We start from the raw sequence: 12,794 nt of genomic DNA, 5'->3' as shown, positions 1-12,794 counted from the left end.
TTGCCCAAGATTCTTTGTTTTGCAGTGACTTTGTTCCATTGTAGCCAATGGAGAATTTCTGAGTGTGTAGGCAGGCTGTACATTTTTGAAGATAGAGACACCAGACTTTCAGGGTGGCTTCAGGAGGGCCTCCTAGTAATAGCATCTAGGTTTGGAGACATTTGCTTCTGGGAGTTCAATTTTATGGGTCCCCAAAAGGCTTACGGGCCCCCAAGAGCAGCAGTGGCGTAGTGGCTAAGAGCAGGTGCACTCTGATCTGGAGGAACCGGGTTTGATTCCCAGCTCTGCTGCCTGAGTTGTGGAGGCTTATCTGGGGAATTCAGATTAGCCTATGCACTCCCACACATACCAGCTGGGTGACTTTGGGCTAGTCACAGCTTTCTGGAGCTCTCTCAGCCCCACTTACCTCACAAAGTGTTTGTTGTGAGGGGGGAAGGGCAAGGAGATTGTAAGCCCCTTTGAGTCTCCTATAGGAGAGAAAGGAAGGATATAAATTCAAACTTTTCTTCTTATTTTGTTTCCTCGATCCTGCACATCAAAGCCTGCGGGGTGAGTTCTCTCAGAACTCTCTCAACTCGCCCCCCCCCCCCCACTCCAGAAGCAAAGCTCACCAAGCTTGGATGTTATTACTCAAGGCTTCTTGGAGCCACCTTGAAAGTCTGGTGCCTCTATCTTCAAAAATGTGCAGCCAGTGCTTACGCACTCAAACATTCCCCAGAATCTGCCAGGCTCATCAGCAAGTGATGGTGATGGTGTTTGGGGGTGGATTCCACTGGAGGTGTTTTATGAGAGATGATGCTGACATTTGTTTGGGAAGCCCCTTCGGGGATAGGGCGGGATAGAAATTTAAAGTATAAATAAAAAAAAATAAAAAAAATGTTTTGCTGGGGGTGATTTGTGAGAGATTTACATGCTTAATACCGACTTGCACTGGCTTGGAGTTGTTTCTCAGGTTAACAACCTACCTCATAGGGTTTTTGTGATTAGGAAATTAGGAAAAGAGTTGGTGGGGAAAGAGCCATACATGTTTTGCTGGGAGTGGGAGGTGTTTTGTGAGCTGGTACAAAAATCATTGTTTGGTCATGGTGGGGGAGGGTGGCCGCCTATACGTCGGGTGGGGTGGTGGTGGCGGCACCAAACTCAGGTTTTGTCCCCAGGCGCCAGTTTCCCTAGGTATGCCCCTGGTGAACTGATATCTGTCATCTGGATATTTGTTGTAACAGTGGGAAATCTCCAGCCCTATAAGTTGGCAGCCTTAGAAGTAAGGACAGCTGTGGACAGTATTAAGAACTGCGTCAATAAGCTGAAGACGTCGAGAGTGCACTAACTAGAATTGCTGATATAGAAACTAAACAATTTGAGCAAAATAATCAGACAATGAATTAGTCAATGGAAATTAGTATGAATATTCCTTATGACAAGTCAGTTGTTTATGTAAAGGAACACTGACTCTGGGACCAATAAGCTCCAACAACTGACATCCATTTGGTAATTGCCTCTTTGCATTAGAAAAATAATAGGGTAAAACAGTGGAAGTAATGATTTCCTATGGCTAACTAGAGCAATTTCCTCTGCTGAGGTCAGAAGAAAATGTGGAAGTGCACATCTGCAAGTCTATAGATAGAAACTAGACTCTTGTCTCAAATACATGTTACAGTTTCTCCTGTGTTTATTTTAAATTATATTCCTTTTTTTGTAAATGTAACTGCACAGGATTTCTTTATCAAGAACAGGAATTTTGTTATACTGAAGACTGCAGTGGCACAAAAATGAAAGGGGTAATATTTGTTAAATCTAACCACACAGCTAACACATCCTATGGGGAAGGGCAGGAAGGTGTAAGCTGAAGATTTTTACATACATTCTGAAAAATCTTGGCTTGGAATAATGCACGCCACAATAGAGAGTTATAGGAATGCAGTCTCTTGGCGGAGAAACAAGAGATCTGCAATGTGATTCCCAAAGATCAGGCTTTTCTGGAGCTTTTCTGTAGTATTATCTAAGCACTAAAGAGTTCTTCCCTGTTGAAAGGGCAATCTTTATGCTAGAACTACTTTCTGGGAGTACAGAAGTGGACTGGAGAGAGGCAGGTCTGCACAGAAAACAACTGGTCTAGCCTTGGCCTGAGAATCCCAGATACCACTATGGCATATCTAATGATCTGTCGTTCTATTAGATGATTATCTCTATCAGTAACATTTCAGTGAACATCTTCTGCAGGAGTTCAAGAAGGGAGATGCATGCTCCTAATGCACACACTTCAATTTTGAGCCTTACAGGTTTTGTAATTTGAATTCTCAGGTGAATAAGGCAGCAGTAAAACAGAATTCTCCCATAGTATCAAGTTATGAGACCCACCCATCCTCACAGGCCAGAACTTTTCCTTTGTGCCTTCTCTGCCCAAGGATCTGTAGATCACCACCAGCCTCTGAAATGGGGAAGGAGTGGAGTTCTGACAACTTGAGTCCTGGCTGGCTCACAACAACCCTGTCTCTCTGTACCTCTCAGAGCTCAGTAGCATTTTCTTCCCTGGCTTGATGTAGCACCTGTCTTTTTATTGTGCTTTGTGACCTCCCCCTCAATCCCCCTTTCCTCCTGAGGGGATAAAAGGGATGGGGACGCTCTTTCCCTGACTGCCATCATTTTTCCCTGCCTACGCTGGCCTTGTGATCTTCAGGGGGTGATGAGTGCACATTCCATGTAATCCATGGCTGTGCCCACTTTATCTGCCATTCCCAGCACTTACAGGATTCTTCCTGCCTTCAGGTAGAAATGGATCCTGACTTTTCAGGCTTCCCCTGGGATCTTCCTGCTCCCCCTTTGCTTCCAGATAGCCTTAGATCCTGTATGCCCAAGTGGAGGCTCTCTTCATACAGCAAGGCCTCCCGCAGTCTGGTGACAATGATAACTCCATCAGCAGCCATGCCCGGAGAAAGAGTCAGGTTGGCTATGGATGTGTCCTGCGACTCCTCCTCACTCTCCTTCACTCCAGTTGGCACTGCAGGGCTCCTGCCACATCTCTGCTTCCCTACACCAGGAAGGTGAGTGCTGCCTGTGGCTATATGCTATTCATTCCCTGGCATCTGGGTTTCCAGGTCCCGACACAAATTTTCAGTCTCACTTTTCTGCCAACATTTTACTTGGGAAGAGGCTTTTATCAACTTTTTTTTCCTTGAAGTGTATCAACCACCACTGAAGAAAGGAAAGAATGGGTAGTAAAGGAAAAATGGTGTATTATGACTACAAACATCTTCTTGAGAGAAGGAGCAAAAAGTTTGGCTAGAGCTCTAGAATATTCCTGGGATGGCTATGTACAGGGGCTAACAATACGTGGGACTACTGAGAAGGTAGTCCACTGGCTCTTGATAGGTCTGGAACCATGAAAACACTATCATTTAGCCCATTCTAGGTCGTTCTTTTTATATCCTTATCTGGAACATTGAAATTGTATGTATAGAACAGGGGTAGGGAACCTTTAACACTCAAAGAGCCATTTGGACCCGTTTTTCACGGGAAAAGAAAACACTTGGAACCGCAAATAATTTTTGACGTTTAAAATAAAGATAACACTGTATAGGGTTTTTTTACCTTTTACTCCACTCATTCTGAGAGGCGCATGGATGCATACACCCTGCTGCCTGCAGGGTGGGCAAGGACGGGGCCAGCGGCTCGGCCTTGCCGGCCACCGGGAAAGCACACGCCCCGCTCCAATGGGGCAGGCGAGAGGGGAAGCCCACGGCGCGGCCCAGCCAGCTGCGGGCAATTGGTGAGTCTGCCCTGCTGCCTGCAGGGCAGGCAAGGATGAAGCCAGTGGCTTGGCTCGTGGAGCCGCAGTGCAAGGGCAGAAGAGTCGCATGCGGCTCTCGAGCCACAGGTTCCCTACCCCTGGTATAGCAAAAAAGAATTTTTTGAAAGTTTTTCATGAAGATGCAAGCTACTAACTAGAAGACTGGGAAGTTTTTAAACATAATTAGCTGGCCTGTTTCTCTTTTACCTTCAATTTTCTTCTTGCGTTGAATTTCCTCAGCTGTTCTACAGTTTCTGGAAGGTGAATCTTGTAGGCATAGCGATCACGTTCCTATCAATAAATAATGGAAACGTTAAACTTTCTTGCTTAATTTATGAAATTATATTATTAACTATAACATTTAAAATTATAAGCCTAAAAAGTAACTTATTTTTAATATGGGTAATAGATAGGGTGCACACACCACAAATGTCTAGAATAATTTTGAATCTGGATTTGGAGAGGGCATGTTCATTTCCCTGAATTTCCAGGCCTCCATAGGCAGATTCCGCATGGGCCAAAAACAGCTGTGTGAAAGCGGTGTAAAAGGGTTTAAAATGGTGTAAAAGGGTTTACACCATTTTCACACTGCTGTTTTTGGCCCATGCAGAATCCACCTTAGTGTTTCAGGATTCCCCCCCCCCCCCAGGTACTTTTCCATTTTAGCAATTGCTGTCCTTATCTCCCCCCACCCCCCACCCCCATGACAGCAGGGAGGTAGAGAAAAAGCTGGCATTGTCAAACTCTCTTTAAATTTTAAAAGGCCGTTATTTTCTTTAAAATCTGACCTTTAAAATCTGATGCTCAGGCCTATCCATATAGAAAATAATGGTCCTTTAAAATTTAAAGCTGACAGGGAATTGATTCAATTGAAATGTGTTGGAGGAGGGTTTTATTTTTGGATACACAGATAGTCCAAAAGACAAATAAGTAGGTTCTAGATCAAATCAAGACTGACTGTCCCTAGATGTTGAAATGAGTATACTGACACTATATTTTGATCACATTACAAGAAAATAGGACTCTCTGGAAAAACCCCAATAATGCTAGGAAAAGTTGAATAAAATGTAGACAGTTTATCAATACTGTGAACTTCTGAAAACAATTAGAACAAAAATCCCAACAAGGAATAAGGTTGCCAACAGGTGTGGAGAAAAATATCCTATTCCTTCAATATGTAGAAATGGATAAGTAAAGTTTTTCAGCGCATGGAGGTAAATAGTATCATCTCATAAATAACATCCCATCAAGCTCCTACTAAAGGGACAAGCCAGTTTTTATTTTTGCCTATTGGAAACCCTACTACAGTAAAGAAAGATCTTTTTAAAAATTCATTCTTTCCGCCCCTCTTTTGAGCCACAGAAGCACACTTTCATTGCAAGTGAGCGCATATTTGGCTGCTCTGCTCTCCAAAGTAGCAGCCAACGAATTCCTTTGTGCCTTGCTTGTCAACGCCGTCCTCAATTATATAGTAATAAATTTATTATCTTTTGAAGAAGCATATGTAGGCCTTTAGCGAGAAGGAAAGTATTGCTATGGCAGGCTGAGGGGTTGCAAATGTTGTTTTCAGGGGATTACACCAGCAGATTTCCAACATAATGCAGCAGATTGTTTTTAGTTTACTCCTCATGTGTCCCTTAAACTCAACCCTATTATTGAAACGGCACTGTGAATTGCGAATTATGAAGTAGTCAAATAACAAGTTAAAAAAGAAATAATATTTTCCTGAGGGTTCCTACTTGTAGGACTCAATGTTCAGAGCTTCAAGGTCTGATGAGTCTCCTTGACGTTTCCAAAGAGGGGAAACTGAAAAAAGATCCTGCCTGCTTGTAGGCAACAGGCTAACAGAAGATATGGTCAATCTAGGCTGGTGCTCTCCCTCCTCTTTCTGCAAATATTTAACCCGGGTGGAGCCAGAACCACTAGCCCTGGGACAGGCAGTCTGAATTTGCACAAATCAGCTTACAAGTTACAGAAAGGTAATAGATTTTTGTAGTGTGACTTTTGAACTTCTGCACAACTTACCTTCAGCCAAGGATGGTTGAGTGCCTCATAAACTGTTATTCTTTCTGCTGGATCCAGCATAAGCATGCGCCGTACCAGATCTTTGGCACTTTCAGAGATATGGCTCCACTGCCTGGGATTCATCTAGGTGGTAAAAAAGGAATACTATAATGTAATCCGTACAAAATGAACTGAAGAAACAGAATGTAGCTAGAGCTATATTTTTAGGGCTAAATAAAGCTGAAGAAGTTACACATATTTTTTTACAACTACTGTTGCTAGAACTGGAAAATACTCAAACAAACTCTTACCATTTCAGTTCTTGCTCTGGCCAAGAATCACTTAAGTGGCTTTTCTGACAGCATCAGAAACCCTTAATGCTCAATCAACTTTCCAAGGTTTCACAGAATAAAAAGCAGCTGTGGGGTAGGGGGAGAATTTGGACAGAAGAAACATTTGGTGGGGGAAAGGTTGAGTACTCTTCCTGACATTTCTTTTTTGTTTAAATTATCCTCTTCCAAATATAAGAGATGGCCAAAAGAACTCTGATTGATGTGCGAACCAGGTCTGAGAATTTCTGCAGAAGAAATTCTCAGGGGAGAGGGGAACAAGTTCATTCATTGATTTGCAACAAAAATGAAGGATTTCCACATGTTATCACATGACTTTTGTGTAGAAGGTTTCCTGTCACTGAAGAGAATATCCTGTGACATGAGGTCTGGAGGTAGAATCTCCACACCACTAGGTTCCAGATGTTGCGATGCAAAATCATTCCCTGTTCTGAGAAGAGGTTGGGGAGCTTCAGTAGACAGACATATTGCCCTTGAGCCATGTGCTAAACTGTGGAGAGCCACTGTTGTGGCCAAAAGAGACTGAGGGAGATGGCGCTTGAGATGTTTCGCTTTATCTTTGCCAGCACTCTAGGGCCAGTGAAAGGGAAAGGAATGCACACATCCTGTGAAGGAAAGGAGAACACCATCACATTGGGAGTATAGGTAATGCTCCCCTTGCAAGTAGAGGTGTGTGCATTTCCTGCTGGGATCAGTTGCAAAGTGATAGAGGTGGAGATGGCCCCAATGGACAAAGGACACTTGGTGTCATCATTGATATATTACTCCTGCTCCACAGAACTAAACCAACATGAAGCATCTGCTATGGAATTTGTGTTTCCAGGTATATGGACAGGATGTGGAACTGGATATAGGGTGGGAGATGGTGCCACCATTTATGTTCAGGAGGGTTTGGGAAGATATGCTGGTTGAAGAAGAGCTGGCCAGGTAAGGGGAATGGATGACAAAAATATGCATGTTGTTGCTCTTTCTGTCTCTTCTTCCAGCTGAAGTGATGTTGGTAATCAACAATCCACCAGGGCTATAAAATGTGTGTTACTCATAGGAAATAAAGCAGCTGACTAGGATTTAATCCAAGAATTAGACAACTGACATGGCATGTATCGTGGAGAAGTGACTGAGGAAGGAGTTAACCTCTCCCAACTGTGTCCTCCAGGATACTTGGTGATATTTCTGGTAGGTCTGCTGGGCACAAAGGTTTTGTTGCTATCGTCTATATGGACTCTATCCTTAGAAAGCACTTCTGATTTTGGGGCTTTGGACCTAATGTTGGGATTTAAAGACAGGACTGGGAGTTTGTTGGTGTACCAGTGCTTGGGTGCAGTTCTGAAGTATGCCAGCTGCCTAAAAATCTTCTTGCCTGCATCTCCATCTTGTCCCTTAGACTTTTCTACATGAAACCGTTAGGTGAGATCATCCACATATTTGTGTTGGGTTGTCACCAATATGTAGGTAATATTGACATCTAATTTTGTTAAATCAATTCCAGGGAGGCTGTAGAAACTCTGAACCAGTGCTTGGAGGCAGTTCTGAAGTCAATGAGTGCTAATTAGCTGAAGCTTAAATACAAGCAAGTCTAAAGATGACCAGAAGGTCTGACCCAGGATTTAAGTTAGCACCTGTTCTGGATGGAGATCAGACAATGATGGGAAGCAAAGATTGTGGCATTGGTGCAGGTGCAGCTGCTGATTGAGAAACTCTAGACGTCACTGGTATGGGTATAGTGGAGGGGCCTGGGTCACAGGCAGAAGTGGAATATTGATCCTGGGAATGAGACTGAGATTCAGGAGGGGATCACCAAAATGGGCATATGCAAAAGCTGCTGACCTGAGAAGTGATAGCGGCAGGACTGAAGGTATGGTATGGAAATCAATGGTAATGGGATGAACAGGTAATGGAATTCTGAGATGGAAAAAGAAATTAGAGAGGCCAACAAAAAGAAAAACGTAGCGGTAATGGGTGATTTCAACTATCCCCACATAAACTGGAAAAATGCATGTTCAGGTCACAGTAACGAAAGAGCATTCCTGGATATGCTAAATGACTATAGCTTAGAGCAGATGGTTGTGGAACCAACCAGGGGAGAGGTGATCCTAGATCTAATTCTATGTGGGACCCAGGACTGGTATGGGAAGTCAGTGTTGTTGAGCCGAAAGGAACATCGACTACAATGCTGTCAGATGCAGTATCTCTGCATGCGAGCAAGTGATAACTACTAATGTAGTTACATTTGCCTTCAGAAGGGGAAATTTCTCAAAGATAAGGGGGATGGTGCGCAGAAAGCTGAAAGGGAAAATCAAGAGAGTCAAAATTGTCCAAGATGCTTGGAGGTTATTTAAAAACACAGTAATAAAAGCTCAGCTGAAATGTGTTCCGCAGGTTAGGAAAGGCAGCACCCAGTCCCATCCACAAGCTTAGAAAAGCAACGGCCCCAGTACGGAGCCTTCAAGTTGCTTCTGTCCTTCCCAGGGACTGCTGGCTGCCAGCTCCAAGATGGCAGCCAGCAGAGGGCGGGGCTCAGGGGGTGGGTCTCTAAGACAAAAGATGTTCTGCAGGGCTTTTGGTTGAGGCCACTCATTTACTCCAGTTCCATCTGCCAGCCTCCCAACAACTGTCCACCAATGCACTACTATCATTCTGCATAGCCCCTCTTATCAAAAGAGAAGAACCTGCTCACCCTTAGGCAGGTCCTGAATAGGGAACTGCATCGGGGTGGAATGGGGGCGGGTTTATAGGTTTGTCTTACTGTTTGCCATCTCAGTTTTATTGTTATGATGTTAAATAGTTTTATCATATTTTATCTATGAAATGTTTTAAATATGTTGTACACTGCCCCAAACCTGGCCTTGGCTGGGATATAAATTTATGAAATAAATAAACCTAGCATTCCAACAAAAATGCATATAAAAGTACACTATATAATACTAATTTCTAAATGAGTGAATAAAAAAGATATGTTTATAAGAGGGGAGAGTTCTAAATAAGCCTTCATATGGGGGGGGGAGCTTTAAATAAGCCCTCATTCAGTTCCATTGGATGGTTTGTAGATGTTTGGGAATTATACCCTCATTGACAGATATTATAATACACCCCTGAGAAGAGAAGTTAATTCAGAGTTAAAATTGGCATGACCAATAAATGTTATCTTTAGAGAAAGACAATTGGACTGGATTTCTTGAATATCTCTAACTTCTCATCTGGATAGGGCATTCTTTGAGCAGTGAAAATTGCTCTGAAGACACCATTTATTGTGAAATAATTTTATACAATAATCTTGGCCTATCAAAGGGTTGCTGAGAACACTAGCCAATGATACAGTGGCTTATCTATCAGGATATAGTATTTGCTTTTTTAATGTGCTTCATAGATGAAGTGGTTGAACAAACTGATAAGTGATAATCTGGTTCTGTAATGACTATACAAAGGAGTACATATCTTTGAATAAGAGAGGAAATGATTGTAACATGACTTGTTGAGTATTATTTTAATGTAACAGTTAAAAATTACTCATCACTTTATCAATCTCCTCTTGGGCACAGATACGTCAGTTGATTACTACCACAAGAATAGATTCCATGTACTCACAACTACTGCATAGTCAGGAGATGATTTAACTCCACGCAAAAACACAGTTAACAAAATCTGAGCAAGTTATACTTGCAAGCCAAGATTTGGTTCCAGTGTTTGAATTCTGCCAATAGTAGAGTCTCCCTTCAACACCAATCAAAGAAGCATGTTTCACCAATGAAAGAGGCATGGCCCTCTATTGCCAGACTGCACTGGTGGAATATACAATGAATTGAAAAAAATGCTCCATTGCTAATGGAAGTCGAATATTGGTTCGAACCCATAGCAACCTTTCACAACTATTATTATATCTGAAATGGTTTAGAATTCCTTTACAGAAAATAAAACGTTCATTGCAATTCCAAGTAAAAGAACTCCTCCTAAATCCACTGACGCCAATGGGCTTAGAAGGACATAACCTCTTTTAGGTTTGTACTACATTTTTTAAACAGACTTAAGCATAAACTTTCCAGTTGGAAAACCACAAGTTAGAATTGAAAATAGCTACTAGGAGTTCTTTAAGGAGCAAGAAGTGGAAAATAACTGGAACTAGACAAGATGAGTTCTAGTTGCTTCAAATTTTATATAACAGAATAACTGAATAATAGTGGTGGGGATCTCTGGATTTCTTGAGAAACTTATCCCACAAACATAAAGAGAAAATCTTGTCCTAATGCTTGAGCGGATTAATTTGGGAGCAGGTGGTCATTTTCGCACTCTGGTCCTAAGTCATTTAAGGATTTAAAGCCAACACTTTGAATTTTGCCTGGAAGTGAACTGAGCCTTCTGAAACATTTTCACATGAAGTATATGTTAGTAATTAATTTAGATGTGATCAACAAATCAACAAATAGATAACCATTGCCAGAGCCTGATTCTGACACATTAAAAGTTTTCATCTAACTTAAAAAATTATGAGACTCAAAAATAGTCGCATCATTTACCACCATCTCAATGGGGGATCTCTCAGGCCTCCAAATTTATGGCTAACTCCACTTATTATGCATAGCGGAGTAGCTTCACTGACTCTCCAGAACTGGGTTTCAGGCATTCTAAAATGCATACCAGAATTCAAGCTGGCACACAGAAGTCATCATAGCCAATAACTGCTCACTTCATCACACCATGAATATCACAGGAGGGAAAATACAATAGGAAAGTACTACAGTCTTCATGTTCTGATTATTTGTTTCCCAGAGGCGCCTGGCTAGCTTGAGCAGAACTGTGCATTTCATTTGATCCAGCAGGGCTCTTATGTTTGAAAGAGAAGCATACGTACACTTTTCAGTACACTGAACAAATAGTTGCTGCAGCTCTATTAAGCATACATACAATGGCAAATCCAGTTTTGCTTCGTTTAATGTGCAAACTGACTTTCCATCATTCCCATATAGCTTTCTGCCCTTGCTTTATGTGCCATCCTTTCCACTGCGTCTTTCTCAGGAACATTCTCAATCTTAGCCTTGGGTTGGACCCTGTTTAGCATTAGCAGAGCAGTTCCCACAGAAAAGCACAGTTCACTTGTAAGTATTGTTTTTTGAGTGGTCATCAGTGTGCATTCACACTAATGGACTTTGCGCCTGAGCACAGCATCACTTCAGAATCTTCTAGAGCATTTGTGCAAAAAACTGTTCTCACAAGAGGCAACTCTGACTGCATGCACCTGGAGGGAAGGGGTAATGCTAATTATATACATTATTCTAACTGCTAACAACAGTAGGAAAGACATTCCAAAAAACTAGATCAGTGTAATCACTGCTTTCATGCACAAAGATATTTTCCACAAAACCATTTGATAGAAAAAGTTTTTTCTTTAGAAAAATGTAGACATGTATGATACCACTTACCTTATACTTTCCTTTGATAATGCCTTCAAATAACCTTTCTTTTGTTCCATAAAAAGGCAAACAACCACTAAGAAGAATGAAAAGGATCACTCCACAGCCCCACACGTCTACAGGCTTTCCATAAGGCTCTCTTTTTACTACTTCTGGGGCCATGAAATGAGGTGTTCCTACACGGCCTAAAGGAAAATAAAAAATAACTTCAGTGTTTAAGGTTGACACACTACAATTTGAAGTTTGTGACATAGTAATACAAATTTTTAATAACTTAAGCACTAGCGCTCACACATTAGCTAATTATATTTTACAACCCAAATCTCTCATTTTTTTGAATATGCTGATACAACCTATGATACAAGTGTGCACTTGCACATACATGCTTGTGTCTACAGTCATTCTGTCTCTGTATACAGCCCCCCCCCCGCCCCCCCCCCCACATTCTATATACTCCTTTTAATGACCAGGAAATAGATCCAGGACAGATACTGTTCCATATGAGCTGCACGGAGTCTTTCAGGGTTCTATTCATCTCCAAGGAACACAGTTGAAAAATGGAAAAACATTGCTTAATTTCAAATACTGTAATTATCAAGTTGCAGAAGCCCATTATGCTCCTCTATAATGGTTCTCTGAGTTCATGTCTTTACATTCTTCCATATAACTGAATGGCTGTTATTCTTTCCTATGGCAAAAGTTCCACAGCAAAATACTGAGTGAACCAGTTACCCTAACCTGGAAGAGGGTAAGCAGTTACCCGTTCTTTCTTCTTAAAGACAACTAGTGGGGCCCGGCCACGCGTTGCTGTGGCTTATTGTGGTGAAATGGAAAAGGAACAGTAGCAGCAAATCAATTGCAGAGGCCAGCAGTACATGCTCATGCAAACACGCAGCCTGATACTGTGCGATGTCATTGATGTGTGTGCCCGCATTCCTTGGGGGATGGGGAATGGAAAGGCACCACACATCTAGGCTGGCTGGTCATGATCCTTTACCTGGGAGTAAGTTTGGTTGGTGGCAATGGGTGTCGCTTCTGAGGAAACCCTCTGAGGGGCGCGATGCAGCCATTCAAAGTATGTTATGGTTGCTGAACCGAGCTTACTCCTGAGTAATGCGTGCCTGGTTTTCTTAACTGTAACCGCAGTATTCAGGGAACCTAGGGTGCCTGGCCCCTCCCTCCCATCCCTTGCATGTCGCCCCTCACTCTCTTCCCTTGCATGCCACCCATCCCCCTCCTTCCCTTCCC

General features: G+C 42.3%; 1 protein-coding gene across 20 annotated transcripts in view; it reads right to left on the bottom strand.

The window, feature by feature from the left end:
• The window catches only part of CASK (calcium/calmodulin dependent serine protein kinase), a 199,529-nt gene that overhangs the window by 89,675 nt on the left and 97,060 nt on the right, over positions 1 to 12,794 (bottom strand). For all 20 annotated transcript variants that reach the window (XM_048493384.1, XM_048493386.1, XM_048493380.1 and 17 more), the window contains exons 7-9: positions 11,556 to 11,731; positions 5,813 to 5,935; positions 3,995 to 4,078 (exon numbers count right to left, since the gene is read on the bottom strand). In XM_048493384.1, coding sequence (XP_048349341.1) covers positions 3,995 to 4,078; positions 5,813 to 5,935; positions 11,556 to 11,731 — 383 coding nt within the window. The remainder of the gene's footprint in view (positions 1 to 3,994; positions 4,079 to 5,812; positions 5,936 to 11,555; positions 11,732 to 12,794) is intronic.

Source organism: Sphaerodactylus townsendi, linkage group LG04 (assembly GCF_021028975.2).
Source record: "Sphaerodactylus townsendi isolate TG3544 linkage group LG04, MPM_Stown_v2.3, whole genome shotgun sequence".
Lineage (NCBI taxonomy): Eukaryota > Metazoa > Chordata > Lepidosauria > Squamata > Sphaerodactylidae > Sphaerodactylus > Sphaerodactylus townsendi.
This window is presented reverse-complemented; position numbering and strand designations above follow the sequence as displayed.